This window comes from Lepisma saccharinum, chromosome 14 (genome assembly GCF_977018435.1).
Source record: "Lepisma saccharinum chromosome 14, izLepSacc3.1, whole genome shotgun sequence".
NCBI lineage: Eukaryota > Metazoa > Arthropoda > Insecta > Zygentoma > Lepismatidae > Lepisma > Lepisma saccharinum.
This window is the reverse complement of record NC_139242.1, coordinates 67,655,305-67,679,842: the sequence shown is the minus strand read 5'-3', so window position 1 is coordinate 67,679,842 and position 24,538 is coordinate 67,655,305. Positions and strand designations below refer to the sequence as shown.

The following is a 24,538-nucleotide window of genomic DNA, read 5'->3' as shown; positions in this document are numbered from 1 at the left end:
TAATATTATAGTTATAAAATAGTGTTTCTTCTTGGTGTGTTGCCCTGTTTGGAATTACCGTTGTTATAGATTCACTGTACGCTCTATATTCGGATAAATTACGCTCTAATTGTTGTATTTTTAGTTATTGAGCGTCGCTTTTCTGCTGTTTTTGGTTAATCGAGACGATGAGAATGATGAAGGGACACTCCCAATAAACACTCATGCCCAAGTCGGGTCTCGAATCCGCGATCTACGTTGGCGAGTTAACGTGCTCGACCACTGAGCGGGCTCTATACTAATACATTATAACCCAATAGAACAGAGAAATAGGGTATTCACGATGCTTTAGTGGCAACGTCGTCACGTTGTAATAATGGGACCCCAGGTACGGTGCCCGGTGGAGGCACATTGTGGTTCGGATCCCACTTTAAACTGTAGGCTACGCTCAGTTCAGATTAGCCTTTCTGTACATACAGTGGATTTAAAAACAAAATCAAGAACAGGGGAATAGATGATATAGGAAAAGGTCTAAATATGGGCCCCCCTTTTTTTGTTGTCATTTGCGGAGGAAAAAAATAATATATCAAGCACCTGCCTTTAAAATACATATCTATGAAATATATACTTAAATGTAATAGCATGTTTAAGTATAGAGGGTCTCAATTTTTTTTTTTAAAAAAAAAGCAATTTCCAAAATATGGTAAAATGTTGTATTTCAAAATTGTGTTCTAAATATGGGCTACTAGTGGCAATATCACAAAAAGCAATTAAAATTTTAAAAAAAAACAGTCGTTTATAGCTAAAACATTATAAAATTCATATTTATAAATAATCTGTTTTGAAAATCACTCGGAATGGGAAAAATCGAAATGAAGAAAAGCATCCAAATATTTGTTGAAAATGTTATCTCAACATTAAACATCATGTCATAGCCTATATTTAGACCATCACGCTATTTTTCTTCCTCAATTTATTTTCGCTCTCTGTGGTACATATTTCACAAACAAATCATGGCATTATAAAAGCCCACATTTGTTTTATGTACCGCTAATGTCATAACCTATACAAAGCAGATGAGAATTCAGAAAACAGAGAGTTAAAACATACTTGAAAAATTTTTTCGGAGGTCGCAATTCTATAACAGCGTCCAAGGCCGAAACTAACCACCACTTTCTCTTGCGAATTGGCGCCGCAACCTTTGTCCTTGACAGATAACCAGTTCCAATAGCCTCTGCTAGGCTGCATCACCCGGGAGCGCTGATAACTCCAAAACCCATATTTAGACCTTCTCCTCTATGAAATGCCTATGGTTGCAGGGCATGGATGAAAAAGGGTCTTGCAGAGGAACGCAAGCACTTGAGACAAAGTCGATGCAATTTTTGCTATTAATACTAATGCTCAAACAGAGTATCTACGATCTCATAAGGAATTCAAAGACATACCTCACCCAAGTAAGCAAAAGGCAGGGGGGGGGGGGTTAATTTATTGTAAGGGAGCGGGCGTAGAAATCTGTAGCTACGAATCTGACCAGATGTGATCAAGATTGTACATTTTAGGAGTTCCGTTCTTGGGTTGTTCAACAATAATTAAAATTAATCCTTCATGATTGTAAATGTATTCGAAATTAAATATTTATTATGTTGGTTTTTATCTACAAAGAGAGTGTTATTTTGCTTTATCTAGTGCTCTGTGCAGCAAGGGAAATTTTGTTTTGGAGGAGGGAATTTTTACAAAAATGGGTTGCCGCCATCACTGGTGTCGTGGGAGGGAGATTGATAGAGACAATCGGACAGATAGAGAGAGAGTTCGTCAATGAAAAAAACGTATTTTGCAGCAGTATTCGCACGTGGTAATGCAAACAGTCCTAAGTGGCGCCGGTGGGTCTACAATTTTACAGATTTAGTAGAAAAAAGGATAACAGGAAAACACAACTCAAAAGTGTCTAAATTTCTGATCTCAAGAAGTAATTATTTTCCTGCTTGAGAAGTGGCTTAATCGTCGCCTCGGTGACAGAGCCAAGCAGACTCTTGGTTTCATGGGCGTTTCCAGTCGGGGCAAGGGGGAACACTTGTAGTTCCCCTGGAAAATGAGTGGTGATAAATTTCATTCTGTTCATTGTGCGTTTTTTACGTTGAAAGTAAAATTTTACCTTTTCAAATAATTCAGAATAAAGCATTTCCCTTCCTGAGAAAATTTTGTTTATCCCCTGGGAAAAGTTTGGGTACGCCCATGGCTGGATCAATTTTTTGCGGGTGCATAGTTGCTCCTTTATGAGTACTTTCATCAAATTTATTTAATCAATATTCACCATCATCGTCGCTATAGAGGCAGAAAAGCAACGTACAATAAGAAATAATACCAACGAAATGCGTCAATAAGAATAAAAATAGGAAAACTCTGTGGTCCATATTCTTACCTGTAAACGCATATGTCAGAAGTGTTTTGTGTGTGAGTGAAGGAAACTTTCCCTCAATATAGAGATTTTGAAATGAAAAAAAATTATTATTATTAAAATTTTTAATTTGGCTTGGGAACAATCAATAATTTTACACTATCTAACTTTTAGAATTACTGTAATATCGTAGCTAATGTTAACCTAATGAAAAGTGTCGTCTTGAAAATTTCGTATTTAGCGTATATCGTCGACCTCATCACAAAGTGTCTTAACTCCATTTTTGCAATTTTTCAGGACAGCGATTTAAAGGTTTTCACACATTTTAAAACTATCACTACAGAAATAACATTTCACTTCTGAAACTAATATTTCGGATGCGTGTTTACTGAAGATTAAAGTTTCTTTTCAAGCAATATTTTCAAAAATTGTGTTATATTTAGTGGTATGTAAAGGAGCATAAACAACATACGTGTGACGAGCGTGTTATGTCCGAATGTTTGAGATACGACACCTTTATTAAAGTGCGTCATTACTTGATTGCGCAACTTCTTGCATTATGTTTTAGCGTATTGACTTCTTGTTACTTTTATTGTAATGCTGTATCATTGTGGTTGTTTATTACTTTTTCCCCCTTACTTTTCCATGAAAATATGAAACATTTTGTTACAAAATACTTAAAATACTTGTAGCAAATGATTGTAATTTTTCGATTGAAACAAAGTATTCAACTGTAAGAATAGAACTTTGATACTGTGCTTCAACACATTCATTTCTCTACGTTTATCTGATTTAGGTGAGAAAGGGGAAATATAGATCCTAGCGGCAGCGAAACACAGTGATTGATTCATAAGGTGATGATGCCTTCATACCATTAGCAGAAATTACAGCCTTTAGTACTTGCATACCGTGAAGCTGCCGTTAGCAAATCGTCGTTTATAACATAGTGCAGTTTCCTGGCATTTAGACAAGTAAATAACTTGTGTAAAACGGTTACATCACATTGGTACTTGACAAGAAAAGAATTCTTATATCCTCTTTTATCAATTGCATTCTGACGATCTGTAAATTTTCCATGCAGGTCAGATTTAGTTTTAATTTTCAAATAATTAAAGGTTCGTCAGAGAGTGCACAGTAATTTTTGGGGTGATATAAAGTCAAATTCACACTGTTGAATTACTTGTATTTGTCGTGTTTTGTGAAACTACGCCGGTGAAGGTGTACACTTTAAACTGTAGGCCCAGTCCCGATTCGCCTCTCTTTACACAATTGGACTTAAAACAAAACTTGTGTTGTGAAATTTGTGCGTTGTGACCTGGGGGGTCTCTTGGGAATAACTGTCATACATTTTAACCACAGTCGAATCTGGATTCCAATGTTATTCGGGGGGCGGGGTTAAGTTCGTACTTAAGGAGCCACAATAATCATAAATTGGACCTTCTTGCGAAAAATATATTACAGGGTGTTGAGGAAATTTGAGGGGGGCAGTCGGTGATAGATGAGTGTTGAGGTGACTGTAGCCTTCCTTCAAGTCTTTTACCATCAAGAAGCTCTTCTTACCAACAAGAATCCGTAAACATTAACTATTCTAATAATATCAGTGGATGAATATACATTATGCGGTTCAGTATTCTTTAATTTTCACCTTTTAGTGTAAGGAAATGCATCAATGCAGAACTACCGGCAAATTTACTGTGTTGAATATTTTAATCTTCGAGTCTTTGACATTATACGAGAGGTTAAAAATTTAAGAAAAAAATTAGCGTGCTTTATCTAAATTATTTTTGCATATAACTTTTATTCACCCCCTGATCATTTCTTGGTGTCGGGTGTAGACTTTTGAAGGGGGGGGGGGGGTCCTCACAAGGACCGATTTCTCTTTTAGCTCTGGCAGGGTGTCGGGTATGGAGGTAATTAAACTCCAGGGGGTGGAGTATTGTTGTTTACAGTATCTTAGAAGGTAAGAAAGGGTGATTTTTATGTCAAAAGTTATGAAGAAGTTATATGAAAGGAGGGAAGTGCTCTCATTTCTTTCTTTTTCGATTATTTTACGTCCCTTTTCTTCCTCTTGGGTAAATCGCGACGAAGAACTGATGAAATGGATGACGAGACAAACACGATGATGCATCTGTGTTACACAGGTTTCGAACCTGGGTCTTCTGGTTTCATAGCGCGTCATGCTAACCACTCCATAACGCAGGCCAGCAAGAAGTGTTAGCACAGTGTTGGATAAAAGAATGGCGTGTTTGTAATTCTATTTCAAGGAGGGGCAGGGGTAAATTTCTCTTAGCTTACCATCGTAGTCAGTGTGAGAAGTAACGGATGGTATACCAAGAAAAAAAATAATCCCTGCCAGTGATGTTTTACCCCCTGTTAAACATTATAATCTGAACAAGTTAAAAAATTCGTTAATAAATTTGTTCGTTTTTCTTCTAATTTTCGCTAATCTCAGCAACGAGTCTAATGATCGGTAATTTTACAAACGAACACAGATAACATCATTCAAATTTCTTAAATTTTTGGTACATTTTTCAAAACGAAAACTTTTGTGATAAGTGCTACATAACGTCGATAAAACTTCGGAATGAGTGAAGCTAGAAGTCTCATTCTGACTGACTAACTCTTGACTTCCTAAACTCGAAGAAGGTTTATTATCGCAGCAATATATGTGTTCCAAATGTCTTTTTCTTGCTGAAGATCAATCCACCCTTCACGAATTTTCTTTAGATACATCTTAATATATTCATTACATCTTCGTTCTTCCCTTCCCATGAGGTCTCTTATCATCAATTTCTCAACCATTTTCATTGATATGAAGTAACATACATGATTATGACCAAATTGTGTTTCAAAATAACAAATTATAATACTTACGGAGTCATTTGCCTCTTTTATCTCTTTTTGTTTCTTTGTTTTGCGTGCATTCGCGATAACATAGTGGTTAACGCTGCACCCTTGTGATGAAGGAAGTTTGACTTTCAGTGGAAGCACTCCATATTCAGTTCCTCTTAGCACCTGAGCATAAAAGTGAACTCGATGAGAATCAAGCTTTCTTCTCTCAAGGAAAGAGTACTAAATACTCAGCATGACACGAGTTGTTAAGCACATTGAAGTTTTATACTGACAATGAAACACATTACATTTTTAGCAAATGTATATTTCAAGGTTTTTATCACAGATACTCTTTGTTTCATTTCAGAGTCTTCACTTCAACTAATAGAGCGTTAGATTGGCTAAGTGGTCGCGATGGCTCATTCTAAGATGGATGTTGCAGATTTCTTGGATGCAGACGATCAGAGAGCAGGGAGGACAGGGACGACTTTAGACTCGATTCTGTACGACATCAACGCAGATGTAGTGCGGCTTAGGACGGAGGAAACGCAACGTGCTGTTGAACATCTGAATAAGTTGATGGATGAACTTGTGAAGGAGATGAAGAAGGATCCTCTGTTTGCCTGTATTTTCCGGTATGTCTACTGGGCTGGAAGCTATTTTGATAGACTGAAGGTCCACAAGCCGGATGAATTTGATGTTAATTTAGTCCTAAAGCTCCCGCTGGATGTTCTCATAGATAGCACTTCTCTCCCAGGTGGGTTGATTAAGATAAAGTTTCCTTCGAACTGGCAATCACTTGAGCCGAGAGAGTTTATCAGGAAGCTTATAGATAATATGTGTGGCCACACACGCTGCCTCAAGCAGGATTCGATCCGTGAATGGATTCAAGGATTGCTGACCAAGTCGATCAACTCTCTCAAGCAGAGGTCTGACTTCTTCAAGTCCATCACATCAACGAGTGCCTCAGGGCCTGCATTTACCTTACACGTGAAGGGTAGAGTCGCATATGACGTCGACATAAGTGCACTGATCGAGCTGCCGGCTTCAAATTGGCCTCCAAAACCTGTAACAAACAGAGAAGACTTAAAACGTCGAGATGGAAGATGGTTTGCTGTTCCAAAACCAAGATACGAATCAGAGAGCGGCCACCACTTGCAGGATGACACCGCTTGGTCAGCAGACTTCCATAATCTGGAGAGGAAACTTCTCGAGGGAAAGTACAACCTGAAACCAACCCTCAGACTGCTGAAGAGACTACGCGACAAGGAAGGATGGAGCGACATAAAGAGCTACTGGATCAAGACATTGTTCCTCTGGGAGGCGCACGGCCAACATGATTCCTTCTGGAGGAAGGGGCTTGGCGAGTTGCTCCTGCTCTTCCTTGAAAAATGGAAGAACAGCATGAGTGGACACAACTTGAAGGATTTCTGGGTTGATGACAGAAACTTGATCAAGAGCATGAACAAGGCCCGCTCCGCAGATATCAGCAACCGGCTCCAAGTAATCATCAAGAAACTGAATGCCGATCCCACGAATGCTCGGGAGTTCTTTGGGTAAACTATTTGCTCTCTTCAATTCTCTTGTTTCGCAAGGGAATTCATTCATTCTCACAACAAAACATTTATCGATGTTAAGTTTTCAGTGAGAAGCAGTGTAGTGTGTACGTGTTCATTTTTAATTGTTCTCTCATACACTTTCTAGCAATACAAGATGAAATCTAAAGAATAATGGAAAAGAATAAGTTTGTTAAGTCCAATTCAGAAACATTTTAGATTCATAAGATTGTAAACAATAATGATAAAAGGAGAAATTTTAAAAACATTTCAGAATTAGGATTTCGATTATATTATCATTGTCAGAAATTGTTAACTCTGATTAAAACGTGAGGGAAATGCAATTGAGATAAACTTGCTAAATTTAATTGGACTCTATTCCATAAACACCACAAGGCTACAAAGGAAAGGCGAAATTATAAAATGTAAATTGTAAACAAAATGTATTGTAACGATAGACTATTGAGTATTACTAAACGGATCCAGAGTTAAAACTAGTAAGCATCACTACTGTATTTGTTTCCACTGGCGTATCGTGGAATAGGGTCATGTGGTCCTCCGAAAATATTGTCAAATTACACTGTTCTACAATCACTGGCGTACGTAAGGGGAGCTGATGAGATGCATCACCGCGTGAAATTTTGAGAACTTCCAAAGCCAAAATGTAAAACTGCAGTCCCCCCCCCCCCCCCGTTAAAATAATCCTCGATGACCACTTTTGTCTTTGAACAACTTTTAAAACGACGGAATTCCAGCCCCCTCCTAGAAAAGTCTTGCGTACGCCAGTGTCTACAATGGCACGTTTACAGAAACGAAAGTAGCCGTTGTTTATAGATTTTGTTGTCCTGAATAACAAAAATGTCATTAACGCCTCTGTTGATTGGCTCTTGTTTTCATGTTAAGCAAGGTAATGAAACTTAGCCCCCGTAAATGTATCGCCTACCTTGTAAGCAGGGGCTATAATTTTAGGAATTGCATAATGTGCATTTAGTATTCTATGTCATTTTTTAGTGTTTCTCTAATTTCAACAAGTTTTTGCGTGCAAGACTCCTCGAAAATCATGAATTATCCGCAATACATTTAAATGTGAACATTCTTGTAGAAGCAGCATTTTATGAATACAATAGTCAAAATTTATGCACATAGTGACAAGTATAGTGCAAGTTCTTGTTTCAGGGGTCTAGTGAGAGAGGGAACTATGCCACTGTAACAAGAAATGGAAATAAATTGAGTTTTGTAAAGCATAACGTTGAGTCATAATTTGTATAACAAAGGGTAATTTATTTTTTCTGAACATATTGTTAGGTAAATTATTCAAAAGGAAAAATATGAATTTCATTATAAATACCATTTATTATGAACATGTATAGTATATTGTTGTAGTATACCTATGTGGAAAAATCAATCTAGCACATCAAAGACTTTGAACAAGGCTTAAATACTTTTGCCTGAGTGTAAATCATGTTCACAGGGTTACATATGAACTAATTAAAGACACCTTCATATGTCTTCTGGAGTATCTTCACTGTCCATTGTTTCTGTGGATTTTAGTTTTTGGTAAACACCATGAAAAACTGGAGGAATATAAGGCATTATTGCCATGAGATCTTTTAACTTCAGGGTTGATATGGGTCGTCCATGTGGATAAAGTAGTGGTATTTCTTCAAGAAGTGTAGTCAAATAAGGAGGATCAACCATAGGATCTCTTCTATTTTTGGAGCGACGACCTGGCATCTTCTTGAAGAGTTCTAATCCGTGCCACTGTTCCATGTCAGAATAGTTGTCTTTGAAGAAGACAGTATCCAATGAGGTTGTGTATCCAATGAGGCTTTACTCATTTTGTGCTTAACATTGCCATGTTTTCCGCGTCTATCTATATGCGGCATGCCAAGATGTGTTGTATTAAGTTCATCAGTACTTTCATCACTATATACATCTTCACCAACATTACGTACTTGCCTGTCTCCTCTAGCTGTTGCCACATTTTTCCTTGAAAATGCAAATATGTCACAAAATGCTTTTAAACATACACTAACCTTTGTAGCAGTAACTGTTGTCACATGGTAAGCAAATTAGTTCTTTCTTCTGCTCACTCCAACATCATTGCATTTTTTGGCATAGCCCCGACTGCACACCTTACGCTCAATAAGACCATTGAGATATGCATTTTGAATGTTGTACTCCTGCAGCTTGTAAAACTCGCAAAATAATGTACTTTTGCAATCTTCGTTTAACACTGAATAGCTGCACCAGCTGAGATTAGATCCGTCTGATTTGTTTTTACAGTCACATCCAGGTCCTTGTTGCTTAGCTGCTATTTTCTTACCGGTTTTATCACTCACGTATTCATTTCCATTGTTTCTTTTTCTCTTTACAACTACTTTCTTCCATTTGTCTGGGTTACGAATGCGTTTTTTACAACCACTTTCAACAACACCGGATACACATGGATCCATGTTTCTGCGGAATATTTTAAAGCAGGGTTACCAGAACTAACATTCACATAAACAAAAGAATGACGTAAATAAAATGTTTATTGCAATGTGGGGACAAAATAAAAAATCACATATAATACGCATAAAAGAAGAGAGATATAATGGAAACAATTGCATTTCTTATCAATATTCCTATACTTGATAACTGATAAACCAATATGTAACATTCCTATTTTGGTACCTCTGTAACTCCTATTGCAGACACCATCAGTAAGTGGCATAGCTCCTTCTCTCACTCAAAATGCTGATGAGGACGTATTCAAGAACTCAGAAAATCTGCTGCAGAACAAACAGAAGCTATACCACATAGTTGTAGTTCACATGATAGATGACAGATGGTAGGAGAAGACTGAAAATGGCAAAAATTCAAATTTTCAAGATTTGTGGCATAGCTCCCTCTCTCACTAGACCCCTCAATTATCAAACACACTAGTTTTTTGTAATCGAAATTTGGGCCCCCACCCGAAAAAAATCATGACTACGCCTCTGTTTTTTTATTACTATTTTGCATGTTTGACAGTATGTGCTTCAGATATTGTATTTCTGATGTTGTTCTGTGTATGTACTTAGAATGTATTTTTCTTTCAGTATTTTGATAATTGCAATCGAAAAGTAGAATAAAAGCTGTGTTGTTTTAGTGGTTATATAGAATAACAATTAGTTTTTAAGTCAATGATTTTCATTGTTGACCAAACGACTTCTAAACTTGAACGAATTAGTTCAGTTGTATTTATGTCTGTGATTTGAATAATAATTAACAGTGTTTTTCATTTTCACATGTGTCCTAGCGTTTCATGAATTGATATAGATGTTAATAGAAATATTGAATATGTAGTTTTCGGTACTTAGAATAAAATTTTCATGATTTTCAAAGAACTCTGCATTCTATTTTACAGGCTACAATTGCCATTTATAGAAAATTATTGGTAATCAATTATAACTGTGTTTTTCAAACTGTTTTTCTGTCACGTCCCATTTCCCAGTCGATATTAAATTGTAGAAATTAGCTACATTAATTATAAAATATATCACTGAATGAATTCTTTAATGATCCACATTGACACAACAGACAAAGCATTCACAGAAAATAGTCTAGCCAGAGTGACACTTTCACACTGGCCTGGAGATGGCAGCACTTCAAATCTGATCCTCTGTGCACGCATTTTTAGTCACTATTTGGTACCTTGGAACTAAGTATGCGTACTTACTTACTTGGTATACATCACTGCCTTTACTAAATAATGTATAATAACGATTTTGAGTAATGAGTACAAACTTGCCCCCCCCCCCCCTTATGTGTGTTGCGTCAGGATTTCACCAATCGAATGAAGGTTTCTTCGGCCTCTTATGCCACAACGTTGTGAAACGTCGCTGTTGATCCTATGCAGGACTCGTACCCAAAACCATAGACGCCACCTTTGAATTTTTGGAAGGGGGCATGCTGAAAAATACAACGATATCGTACATTTTTACGGATTATTGAGGGGATTGCGTCCCCTCTGCCCCGCAGTTAACGCCGACAGTGAGAACACCACCACTCTGCTTCTTACATGTTCACCAATGAAAGAGACAGCATGATGCAATTCCAAGGTAAGATTACGCAACTGGCAACCATGGCCTGCACTTCCGATCAGCTGTTCGTTGCAGAGCATCCTTTGCGTGTCCACCAGTGTTGCTAACCTTGAGTTGCCTGGTCGAGAGAGGGATTTTCCTCCTACCAATCAAATTACAGTACTATATTTCCTTCTGCAAGACGCCTAAGTATGTATTAATTGGAAAACAACACAGTTGGACCATCATTCCAGCTAAAGCTCATTGTTATTCAATACTTTCTTCGATCGAATCTGACATGGAGTTTCTTTATTTTCAATACCTTTGAAATAAAAAAAAAACATTATACATTAAATTATGAATTGTGTTTTTTAATAAAAGGAATATTAAACGGAAAATACACAAAATACACTGAAAAATAATGTGTTTAATTAGTACACTTTAGTTTGCAAATGTGCATGTTTCTTTCACAAAGATATGTACATATATAGCACATATAAACTGGTGTATTAAAAACGACAGTAGCGTATCGTAGTGAGTTGTATGGTCGACTCACCACATCTCTACCATAGGTTCCGGATTCGAGTCGAGGCCTAAGAATGGGTGTTGCTTTGTGTGAATCCTATCAATTAATAATATTAATAATAATTCCTTTATTTAGCGGCGAGGTTCAGCCGTAGGCTGGCTCTACCACCTAACCCTTCTCATGAGCTACATAAGAAAATATAAGTATATATAATATAATATAATATATGAGTACAGATGGAAAGCTTGATTACACTAAAGAGAAATAAAGAATTTCACATTACCTACAATTTCGAATATTCTCATTACAGTAATATTAGTCATAAGATAATATAAATGTGAAAGAACAAAAAAATATATATAAAAAAAGACAAATGTAAAAAGAAAAAAATATAAATGTGAATGTTAACATAATGTTGCCTTTAAGTAAATAATAATAATAAAATAATAATAATTTGAAGATAGTAGTAAAATTCCAATAGTTACAGTTATAGAATATGAGTGTTTTGTCGTTTGTTGAATGCCAGTTCACTTCTAGTATGGGCTACTGTTCTGCTGCTGTTCCTGTAGAAGCATTTCTTTCAATTTAATTTTGAAACTCTTATTGAGTTTTATGGATTTAACATTTGTTGGTAGTGCATTCCATGCTTTCGGGGCAGATATAGAAAAAGATGAGGTATGTAGCGTAGTTGAATGGTGAGGAATGTCAAGTTCGTTGTGACGACGTGTCCTTTATCTGTGAATTGTGTTGCGATCAGTGGCGCAGGAACGGGGGGGTACAGGGGTACATTGTACCCCCTATTTTTTCGGGGGTACAGTACCCCCCCAAATTCGTAGATCAAGTTGTACCCCATGTACCCCCTAAAATAATTTGACAGGCCCAAGGTGCTGCTACGTTCTAATAGCTCAACACAAAAATATTATATTGTTTACAATCATTATCTTCCTTTGCAATAAAATTCAAACCACTTTAAACTTATTCTACTACATTGTGGTACTAGTGCGCTTCATTTGTGCTCTTGGAAATCTTTTTAAAGGGATGGAAATTGTTTTAAAAGATTGTGAATCGATGGAATAAGAAAAAGTTTAATTCCAGGAAATCAACGCTGCAGGCTAACTCCCCGCTTGTGTAGGGCAGGGGGGTACAGTTTTCTAAAGAGGTATTCAATTGATTAATAAGATATAAACCTGTTTCAGAATAATATGGGATCACCTTCTTTCCTGTCGATTTTTTAAATAGGGTTTTCCTAAAGTAAATATTTTCACAATTGTCAGAAACAAAATTGTGGGAATTTTTACGACCTATTAAATTACATAATTGCATAAACTTTTCATATTCCATCACTATAAACAGAATTTATAATTTTCCCATTTTATGCATACATAAATGCGTTGAAAATTCCACATAATTTTATCAAATTATTTGTAAGATACTTCTATTTCTATTTAAACTGTAAATCCTGTCCCGATTACCCTATCTGAGCATAAAGTGAATGTATAACAAGTTTTGACAAACTTCTAAATCGAGACCAAAACGACAATAAGTAAGCACAAACAAGAACTAGAAGGACCTCTTCATTCAGGAGATAAGCGGAGAATATGGAAACCTATGTTTCTTGTGAACTAATGTCAAACATCTATAATCTTATTGAGATAGGAAACGCGCTAAGTCTATCCCTCCCTCTGATAAAATCAAAAGTCGCGCCCTGCTTTAATGCCTAGGAAATAACATTGTTACATTTCAACTTAGAGCGATATCGAGATGAGTCAAGTTAATTAATAAAATCAAACTATAAGAAAATTATATGTCAGGTGAATACAGAAGATGTTTCTGTAGGTTCGATGCTTCGCATAAGCACTGTGGTGCTTAGATTTGATCAATTTTTTTGCATTTTTTTCTGCATCAAAGCAACGTACTGGAGGTCCATTAATTTAAAGGAAAAGCAAGTTTAAAAGTATCACAAGTTCTAAATAATTTCTCTGATCAGTTAAGGATATATTTATAGCACTGAATCCGCTTTCACATTGAGCTGTAGATATTGGTATAATTTGGATTGTATACATAAGGTCTTTGCGTGAGATGGTAATGTGGTAGAGGTGTTTACCCAGCCACTTGGCAAGTAACAGCTTATACACTGAGTCCTTTGGATTTTCTTTTATTAACATCCATCCTCTCTTCGCGATTAGCCAAAGTTGACATTATAGCGAAGAAAAATAATATAATGAAATATACTTGCTGACGTGGAGCATAGAGTACAGGTCATTCCATTATAAATAACTGCTATGTCAAATGTTTTATCAGTCGACTGGGAACAATCACGACTCAGTTTTTAAAGCGATACAACAAACACAATAACTCTGAACAAGTGCTCGAAGAGCATTGAAGGAAAGCTGCCCAACAAGGCAAAGTTTTTAGTTTTCTATATATAACTACTTTTTGGAACACGCTCTAGAAGTCTGAGAAAATAACGAATATATCTCAAAGAGACTAGATATGGTATGGTACACATCCGCCACAAATTGCTTACGATATTTTTATGGGACTAAAATTAACTGAAATGAACTGGAACTCTATAAGTATGTTATATTTAAAAATACCGTTTACATATCCAGTTAGTCCCTGGTTGGGATTTGTCGAGCATAAGCAGAGGTTGAAATGACAAAAGACAGAAGGTGGAGAAATTTCTCCCATCCCCCTTCAAATCGCACTCTGCATTAAAATGAATAGATGTGTGCTTGTTCTCGACTTTCACAAACGTCTGATTTTCCGTTCCATTAAATTACAAATGAACCAAGAACGAGGTCTAGAGCTTTATATGTTTTGTTATTTGTTTTTGAAAGCTGTTTTTAAAAATAGCTGTAGATTCTAATAAATAAAGATATACAAATTATTTATCAAAACTTTAAAAAAATAATCGTGTGTGCTGTTCTACGTAAAATTTAATTTTCCATGTGTGTGTGTGGGGGGGGGGGGGTGGATGAGAAATTCAATTTTAGAAATATGTAGCCTATATATGTATGTGTGGAGGTTGAATTTTGTACCCCCAAATGAAAAACGTTCCTGCGCCATTGGTTGCGATTACATAATTTTTCAAACAGGTATGCAGGTTTACATTCAGTTTGCAGATCATGAATAAAATATAGATAGTGCAGTAGCCTCCTGTTGGCAAAGTCTCACAATTCATTATATGTTATCTGTGTATCGTTAGTAGTTAAAGACATACTGACAGGTTGATTATGATATTTTTTTTCTGTCTCACGGCAAGATAAAATTTGTGTTGCATTTACTTATTATTTGGTAGACTATCCATCAACCAAAATTTTCTACGTAGCTCTTGATTGAAACAAATGAGCACGCAACTGAAGCTAGAAATGATGGCCATTAACAATGATGGCCAAGCTAATTTTCCATCCCACTAACTAAACTTTACTTTGTTTCTAACCGTAAGTTTTTCTTCCTAACCGTAAGTTTTTCTTCTAACCGTAAGTTTTTCTTCCCTAGCTCTGTGCTGTGGGACCACTAGTTGAGTTTTTACTGTACGGTCTTACTAGAAAGTCCAACACGCGGAGCTAGGAACGAAAAACCTGTGGATAGAATGAAATTGCTATTTACTTTGAGGGCCATCAAACCTGATTTGTTTACCTCCCAAAACAGGGCGAACCGATAGCAAATACGGAACAATTACAGAAATATTACGATACAGGTATTGCTCCATCATTCCCAGCTGAATTGTCTCTTCAAAGTGTCTTTTCAAAAAGTCTTATCTCTACACGATTTTGCAAAACTTCTGTGAGATGTACAACACAAATCTATCTAGTTATTCAGAGGCATGCCCATCTCCGTGGTGGAGTGGTAACTGATAAGCACAGCGTGCTACGACGTCAGGTTACCTGGTTCGAATACCGACCTGTGCATAAGTGTTCTTTGTGAGAGTACGTTCAAGAATTTCATCATGTGATCACTCATCCTCATCGTCACGATTAGCCAAAAGTGACAGAAATGCGACGCTAAATATATAAAACAAATCAAATCTTTCCAGAGGTACACATACACATACCCAGTGGCGTGCCCAGGGTTTTCGAAAGGGAGGGATTATGTACACTTTTTATGGTAACTAGGGCATTACTACTGGAAATCCAGTTCCGTGTGATTCAGGCTTTAGAATGAATATTCCTTTGTATTGTTGTTCTACAGTCAAATAAAGATAAAATTGGAGAAAATGATAATATCTCACTTACCACTTATTAAGTAACAAGGGCGCAAGATATAATAGATGCTTTGCGGGCTTTTAACAAAATCATTTCTTTTTGCTTTGGTGCTCCTTGATTTTTCAGAAGACGAACTTCAAAAGTGTACTAGCGACGGGGTCCCGGGTTCGATACCCAGTACAGGCACATTGCACGTTGTTCGAATCCCAGTTTCAACTGTAGGCCTAGTTCCGATTATCCTATCTGTGCATAAAGTGGACCTAAACAACAAATCAAACAAACAATTGCACCGAAATGTACTACCAAAATTTCAAATTGTACAAGGCTCCTTATACCAGATATAATATACCAAAATACCGGTTTCCAGTGAAACTTTAGAACTCCGACAATCGAAATTTGAGTTTGTTATTATGGCATCGTTTTGTACTCGATTTTTACCTCAAAGGGATCATTTCGCTGGAACCGAACAACGAAATTCTAAACAAAGCACATATTGAATGAACAAACTCATTGATCGTGTTAATTTATATATACCTAGTGGCAAATTGTAGGCCTATCTGTTTTATGTTTTTGTGCTCAGAAAGGCTGATCGGGACTGGACCTACAGTTTAAAGAATGATCAGAATTTTATTACGCCATATAAATCATATATGGTATTTGGAGTGTTCAGTACAGTTCAGATAAGAAAATATTATTACAAAATTTCTATAATTTACAATCTAGACATTTATTAACGCTATAATATTCCTCATTAACTAATAGTTGTTTATTTTTTAATTTGTTTTTCAAACGTCATATTTTCTGCTTTTATTTAATTTGGTAGGTTATTGAATATTTTAATTGCCATTTGTTCCGGCCCTTCTTTAACTAATGTAAGCCTGGTGAAGAATGGCTTTAGAAGCTGTTTATTTCGGGTGTTATTGGTATGTTCTATTGAACTTCTTAGCTCAATATCTCTTCTCGCATATAATGCCATTTCATATATGTATAGTGAAGGGAGGGTTAATATTTTGCATTTCTTAAACAACGTATTGCACGATTCCCTGGTCTTAATCCTGCTATAATCCTAATGGCTTGCTTTTGTTTTCTGAGTGCTTCTAAACTTCCCGGTGAGTTCCGAACCACTATGTGACTCCACCTGGTATCGAACCCGGTACCCCTTGATTTCGACTTGCACCAGGCTCCTAATACCATATATAGGGTACCAAAATACCAGGATCCATTGAAACGATAGAACCTTGACGTCTCTGTGCATCGAATCGTACTCGAATTTCATCGCACAGGGTTTCAGATCCCACTTTAAACTGTAGGTTCAGTCACGAGCCTCTCTGAGCATAAACTCTGACCGACTTCCACTAACTACATTATTATTGCTGGGTCTGGTGCGGGACACACCCAGCCAAACGCTAAAACTAAATTCTAAGATTTCTAAACCTGGTCTCCTAACCTACAACTCCGCTTAGGTCTAATATTGCAGATGTAGTTAGGTTAGGAGGGGCAGGTTTAGAGCTTTTAGCATTTAGTTTTAGCGTTTGGTGCCAGCTGGGTGCAGACCCACTATTGCGACATCGCGGAAGCCTTGACAAACTACATTTTATTAGTGGATATTAAATTACACCATAATATATTTTTTGATAATATTTTTTTTTATCTGCAATTTACAGTGTCTATATTTTATGCACTACCACCAAGGTACGTTGGATTTGAACTTACGATCAAACCTCATACACATGCAACATTTTTCATTTCAAGGTCAGAATCGACACTTTTTTATAGGCTATACCTAAGCATCGTACGCGTAAAAGTTCAGTGCATCGACTCTACGTGTATTATCGTTGCCTTTGTTACCAATTGCTACAGTGCAAAGAGTCGTCTGCATATCAGTTGAATCTGAAGCTTTGTTCAATCCTGTTCACCTGCGCCGTAATAGTGTGAGTGGAAGTAGAATATCTGCTTTTGTTTGTCTTTCCTGAACCACCTCTCCAGCAAAATAAGTTGGTAAGTTAAAGTTACTGCTGTTGTTTTCTGAAGTTTTGTAATATACTTTTCTAATCTCATTTCTGTGCGCATAGGGTTTATGCATAATACCAACGAAATTAATCGACCATGATATTCACCTATTTTGCTTATCTTCGCCACTTCTTTATCTTTTGAGTTTAATCGCGACTTTGGGTTAGATTGGTGACAGCGTGAGATAGGGCACAAGGTGCGCTTTAATCTTAGGCCGGACTCGAACCCAGAGCCCTATCCTTGTCGGTCCACTCACTGTCTCTCCAAAAAAGGTTCTTGGTACAAATCTCGACCATAGTATATGTATCCCTTCATAAATTTTATCTCCGATTTCCTTACCGGAGGGGTTAGCATAAAGCGCTACGACGCTAGGGGTCCTGGGTTCGAATCCAGGCCTTGGTAACAGTGTTCTTTGTAAGTGTTCATCATGTCATCACTTATCCTCGCAATTAGCAAAAGTGGCAGAAAAGCGACGCTCAATACGAAAAATCACAAAAAAAAAAGCAATTACATCATGTTCATTCTCATCGTTGCGATTAGCCGAGAAGTGACTTGCACACAGCGCAAAATAGGAGATACAAATGGAATGCACAGCCTCCGCTTGAGGGTATATGAGTCGATGAATCAACAGGCTCAGTCTATCGGATGTTATATGGTTCAGTTGAAGACAAAAATATTTATTTTTTTGTGTACATTACCCGCCACTAGTGTTGCCCACGAGACGAGACGAGACGAGACTTTGGTCTGTCCCGTCCCGTCTCGTGAAAATGCTGTCTCGTCTCGAAAATATTCGTTTGTCCCGTCTCGTGTCCCGTCTCGTGTCCCGTCTCGAAGGGTTCTGTCTCGTCTCGTCTCGTCTCGTTTTGTCTCGTAAAAGTTATCCGGGATATCATGCCAACCAAAGTCAAAAGTAGCAGAAACACAATATTGTTCCGGAAAGTGGGATAAAGCTCCAAATATTTTACCCATTGCCTGGTGAGAATAAATAAGGTTCGTTAATCATGATGACATTAATATTAAAAATGCAGTTTGTTGGTTACTGATTGCTAGGTATCTTATGAAATCTACCTTGTGTTTTTTCTCGCTTCCATACAACTGTCTATCCATCGTACATAAGTGAGTGCTCTTTTTTATTACTGCTATACCTTTTGGAAGTCTTCAAATGTTTTCCACTAGACCTTCTTTCTTTCTGAATGTCGAACTTCCATGCACTATGAAAATGTACATTTTTTCTTTAAATTTTAAGCTTGGCGCTGGGAGCAACAAAAAAGTTTTTAAATGTGTAGTACGAACACAAAAGACTATTTAAAATTTCAATACTTAGTATACGTATTACAAATAGAAAGCATTTATTGATCTTAATATTGTTAAACATCTTCTATGACATAAGTTTCAAAAAGTGTTTCTTTGTGATATTGTGCTGTTTCTTATGCTCAGCTTATGACGCACATATTTCTTTGTTTTACCTTTAGCCTCTAAGTCCGGTACCACCACCGCTTGATCTAATTTATCCTTCGGTAGGCACGCATCTAGAAATATATGTCGGGGAAGGAGTCCGAGCCAAGTGTTTCAGAAAAAAAAAATAATAATAACATTAACGACAACAATTACGCAAATGTTTACATTAATACATTACTATAATTCATAGGTCTGTTCACTTGAATATGTAAATTAATTCTATCATTGTTATTACATGAAATGTTACAAAGATGGTAGAAGAATAGTAATATAACAGCACGAATATTAGCTAATATCTAGCTTACGTGTAGTTAAGATCGCCAAAATTTGCATAAAAACAGCTGTCCTGGCAAGAAAATTAATGTAAAAAAAGGTGATAAATTGAATATTTGCTGAATAACAAAAAAGGATGTTACATCCAGTTGACGAAAAATAAAGTTCCTGATTAATATTTTATGCTCATTATTATAAGTATTAGTGTACATCATAAATCTTCATTGATACTGTCATTCAAAGCCGTATGATCCCAATAGAATCCTTGTTTTCTAGTAAGTTCGGCAGGAATAAGTAATCCTCTATTATGCTAAACAAATATATTTTCTTGTTTAGCTAGATCAAGGCCCCAGGAGGATGCAAGAAGTAGTTCCTGCAAATGTGTATGTTTTACGAAGCGAAGAAACGTGACAAAACCACCACGTATGGAAGGCAAACCTGCATTTAGTTCATATCGCATATTTACAGAGCCGTGCCTCCTGAAGTTATAAAAATCCCAACTTGAATGATTCTTTTAGACATGCTATAGTTGAAAAAAATATGTTTAGATGCACCAAAAGTGCATCATTATCAGATTATGCATATAACGTGTTATTGGAATCAACATATTTGTGTAAATTGGGTGCCTCCCCGATGGCGTAGTAATAAAGTCGAGGTCTTGTAATGAACGGTCCTTGCGTTCAATACCCAATGGAGTTAAAAAGTGGATCGGATCGCACATTAAACTGTAGGTCGGTTCGTGATTTAGCCTATTTGTGAATCAAGTGGACTTAATTAAAAAATTATCAACCTTAAGAATATTAGAATCCACTAATTCACCCGCAGGTAAGTCAAATTTCACATATCCGTCTTCATCCTCGTTCATAGACATGAGCAGAGTTATTCTTTCCCTGTACTGCGTTATTTCTTTTCATAACAGTAAGGCTAAATTCTCGTTTTATCTGAACTTTTAAAAATGTGCAAAATACGTCTCTATCTTTACACAACCACCCTTTCTCATATATCTGTAAAATAATCCCACTCTGTCTCAGAAAACCTCTTCCCACGATGAAATGAAGGAAACAACTATCAAGTCTCAACAATTATAATTTTTTGCTTAAATTTCCTATCATTTATACAAACAGTAGCACATATCACGTCCTTTGGTGCAACACTGTCAACAGCTAATGTTACTTTCGTCGTCCTAATCAATTTACTTCCAACCAGTGACGGCGCCAGGGAAATGTGACTGGGGAGGGGGGTGGGGGCGGAAGGCTGGCAACATAATAATTATTATTATATTCATGTATGGTGTTTTGTGTTTGTCTTTTATTTAGAGTGGACGTTTACTGCCTAAATTTACTTCTTGATTACGAGTTTATCTCCACATGATTCGTTTTAATAAAGGCATTAATTCTTTTTTATTGTAAAGTTGCGTTGTCTCTAGTGGCCTATTTCAGTATTGGAAGACATTCATAATTTTATAATTCATCGTCTTTCTTGAGATGAAACTACTGATATAAATATTTAAGTTATAAGATAATAATATAAATGACGAAAAAATGCTTCGAAGAGTTTAATTTTATTGGAAAATAAACGTTACGTTGGAAGAAATTAGTCTTCTTAAGTATTAGAAACAATGTGAGGCACTTAGTGAAGTGCAATTCTCCTGTAGGAGAATTCTGCTGAATGTGCTTTGGAGAACACATTACCCCCCTTTGGTACGTCCAGGACTTGACATTTCTACTCAATGGCAAGAACAGCCAAATGAGGCAGTCTGCATCCAGCATCCTGTTTCGAGCAAGCCTTTTCAAAGATTTTAAGGACAACCATCTTCGTAACGCTGAAGAGTTTTGGGCAAAATTTGTGTTTCACCTTTCAGGGAAATGTTATCACAGGATAAAAAATCAGACAAAGGTTTCAGTTATCTCATAATTCAAGAAATATTCTGACCCTGGCATTACTTACTCATACTCTACCATTCCAACGTACGTCTGTGCTACACAATTACAGGCACCTATGGAGTTCGTGGGAAGAAGTTCTTCGATTTTGATATGTACGAGAAAGAGCGAACCTGCATCTAATGATTGAAGAGTGGCAAATCATAATAAGCGTTCATTTACCTGCCCGCGATATATTTTCAATCGAATTTTAAGTGTAATTTGCATTTTAAGGTTCACGTTCAATACATTTCCAAATAATATCCCCTCATTAACTTCAAGAGTATCGAAGAAATTCCCTTTGTTAAGGTTTCCTCAGACTCATCATCTCGAAATTCAAGTCCCTGAATAGTAAGAAACCGCGATGAATCCACAACAACTGACATGTAGTGACGGGTTTTCTTCGATCACCTTTGGTCCTGGGTTCGATACCCAGTGGAGGCACTTTAAACTGTAGGTCCAGTCCCGATTAGCTTACTGTGCATAAAGTGGACATAAAACATCAAATCAACCAACCAACCAAATCTTGAATCAACTTTGAATGTCTTTTACTAATTAGCGTTGTCACTAACGACCACGATTAGAATAATTTGCCCGTACTACAGATGATGTCTTGCGGTCCTCAAAATATTCGTGATGTTTTAAAACCATCCACATTCAACATTTTCCCCCAGTTCTTAAGACTGGTTAAAACTTAGGTTAATCTCGACTATTACAGGACATAAATGAATGAGAAATCACCTATGCCCAGGTCGGCGCTCGAATCTTGGACGAAAGTCACACACACATAGCTTATATATATATACTAAACAAATTAATATTTGTTAATCAAGTTGGTATTATAAGCAGGAAAGTGATATCATGCAGAATACACCACTTTGAAAAGGTGAAAATTGTCATACTCTTATAAATAAACTCTCTTATTATTCGATATTTAATTAACTTCAGTTGGGGCCCCCCAGGGGGGGCGAAGTGTCTGACATGGGGCGTCCCCCTGCCCCCCCTCTCTGGCGTCGTCACTGCTTCCAACCCTCTAATAACTTCGCTGCTGATAGCCTCACCTTGGAAATGGAAGCTTGTGTGTCTGCGAATAATACAAAGAACTTGTGTTCACTGTCCCTCTTTCATTCAAAGTCTGCCGTTTTCCTTTTCAGTTTTTCCTGCAAAACTTCGTCAGCAAGCAAACCAAATTACAGAATTTGTATTGCCCCTCCCTTGCATCAACCTCCATTCCTACTTCAGGCCTGGATTTATTGCACTACTGCAGGTCAACCTCGCCCCTATGTTTGGTGTTTGGTCCCTGAAGCAACGGTGTCCATTGTTCAAAGCGAAACCTCTGTCGGTGGGGAACAGCGAAAAATAGTCTCGGAACACACCCTGACCACAAACAGGCTCCCGCCACCCTGACATTGATGTCAGCTTCCCTCTGAAATTTGATAAAACTACTTTGTGAAATTTGTTTTGAAGGCTAAATTCATAGAATAAAAATAACAGCTACAACATTCCTTCATCTGATTTACAGAAAGGCTAATCGGGACTGGACCCACAGTTTAAAGTGGGATTCAAATCACTATGTGCCTTCACCGGGTATCAAACCCGGGACCCCTTGATTACAAGGCGACGACGCTAGCACTGGACCATCGGGGAGTCCCCTCGTAGAACAACGATTCCATCTACGACGATTATACAGAACTTTGTGCCCTTCTTCATTTGAAATCTATTCTATATCAGCCTTGGTATTTCGTTATTACAATCCAAGGAATAGTATTCTCCTTAAATAAGAAATAAATAAATAAAAAAAGCATTGGAAATAATCTTCAAACGGACGTAAAGAAATCGAATCCAACCACCTGTAGATTGCCTGAGGGAAACAACAAGCATTTTCTGAACAAAGACATTTCCGAAATTTCCATAACATTCTAATAATTTCGCAACCCGTGCAAATAATCATGTGGTAAAATCTTGTCATGGTTCCCTGTAAACACTAAAATCACCAAATTAGTTATTTCCATATTTCCAGTATTTTCTCCTCCTCTTTAGCTCTCAGCTGCTCGGAGTGGGATAATGCAAGATTATTTGTACCTAATTATCTCCTTCTCTTAGTCTTGCTAATATCTTGAACTCCTTAATAACTTTCCCAACAACTCCTTATGAATTTGTACTGCCATGTTTCCTACAATGCTTTTCCTACTTCCTAATAACAATCACTTCTGTACACCCTTTGATGTAAAAATTAAATAATAATAATAATAATAAACCCTATCCGTCGGTCCGTTTATCTTTCCAACCTTTAGATCTGAGACTATTTTTACAAGATAAATCTCGAACTCAGACACTCCACGATGTTTTGGCCTCTCCTTCCACCTTCTCTACCTGCCCTTTTACTTGATGTTATTCAGAATTGTATTAGTATCTGGAGTACTATCGTAACATAAAGTTATTAACCTGGAATAAATTGGAAAAAAATGGGGAGTAAAGCTGTGTTTCGAAAGAGTATTGAAAATAAGTTTAGGTATTCAATTCATTCATTACTCTCTCTAAAATAGTTTTCTTTTGACTTAATACACGCTTATGAACGTTTCTAATTGAAATACTTTATTCCAAGCAAACAAGTATTTGCAACTGATTAAATATTTTGCTTTTATTTTTTTCGAGACATTCGAGACGAGACGAGACTTTTCAAAAGCCGTCCCGTCCCGTCTCGTGTCTCGTCTCGAAAACGAGACGAGAAAGGCATTCCGTCTCGTCCCGTCTCGAATTTCAAAAGGCTTGTCCCGTCTCGTGTCTCGTCTCGAAAACGAGACGAGACACGAGACGAGACGGGACATGTCCCGTCCCGTGAACAACACTACCCGCCACTCTACCTTTGGTCTAATGTATTTTGGGCTCATCTGACGTGTTCAACGAGAAATTTGACGGAAATCGGCCAGTAACCATTTTTTGTAACTAGGGATGATATCGAAACGAGACGAGACTTGTCAGTGTCTCGTTCTCGTCTCGAGTCAGTAATTAAATGCTATAAAACATGTAATGCATGTCACCGCACAATCTTTCACCGCGCATAGGTGTCATGAAGACACACAACTATTCATTCAGATTTGTTCTTGCGCTTTTTATGTTTGACCCCTATTTTCTAAGCTACGAGCCATAAACAACAACGGAACTATATCCTGAGTATATACCGTATATTACAATGCAATATAGGTTCGCATTATTTCTTCCTGAGTTTCCCTATCGTCTTGCTTCTTTTGCTCTATAACCTACTCTCTTCTAGATTAGATTACAATGAATGAGAACATGTGTTGCTCTGTTGTATGTACGCTCAGGATAAAATTC

At 37.0% G+C, this 24,538-nt stretch overlaps 1 protein-coding gene across 2 annotated transcripts in view; it reads left to right on the top strand.

The window, feature by feature from the left end:
* LOC145998983 (cyclic GMP-AMP synthase-like receptor) overlaps positions 1 to 7,296 on the top strand; it is a 109,399-nt gene extending 102,103 nt beyond the window's left edge. For both annotated transcript variants that reach the window (XM_083135833.1, XM_083135832.1), the window contains exon 2: positions 5,574 to 7,296. In XM_083135833.1, coding sequence (XP_082991959.1) covers positions 5,621 to 6,766 — 1,146 coding nt within the window. In that variant the 5' untranslated portion in view covers positions 5,574 to 5,620 and the 3' untranslated portion in view covers positions 6,767 to 7,296. The remainder of the gene's footprint in view (positions 1 to 5,573) is intronic.
* The last annotated feature ends 17,242 nt before the right edge of the window (positions 7,297 to 24,538 follow it).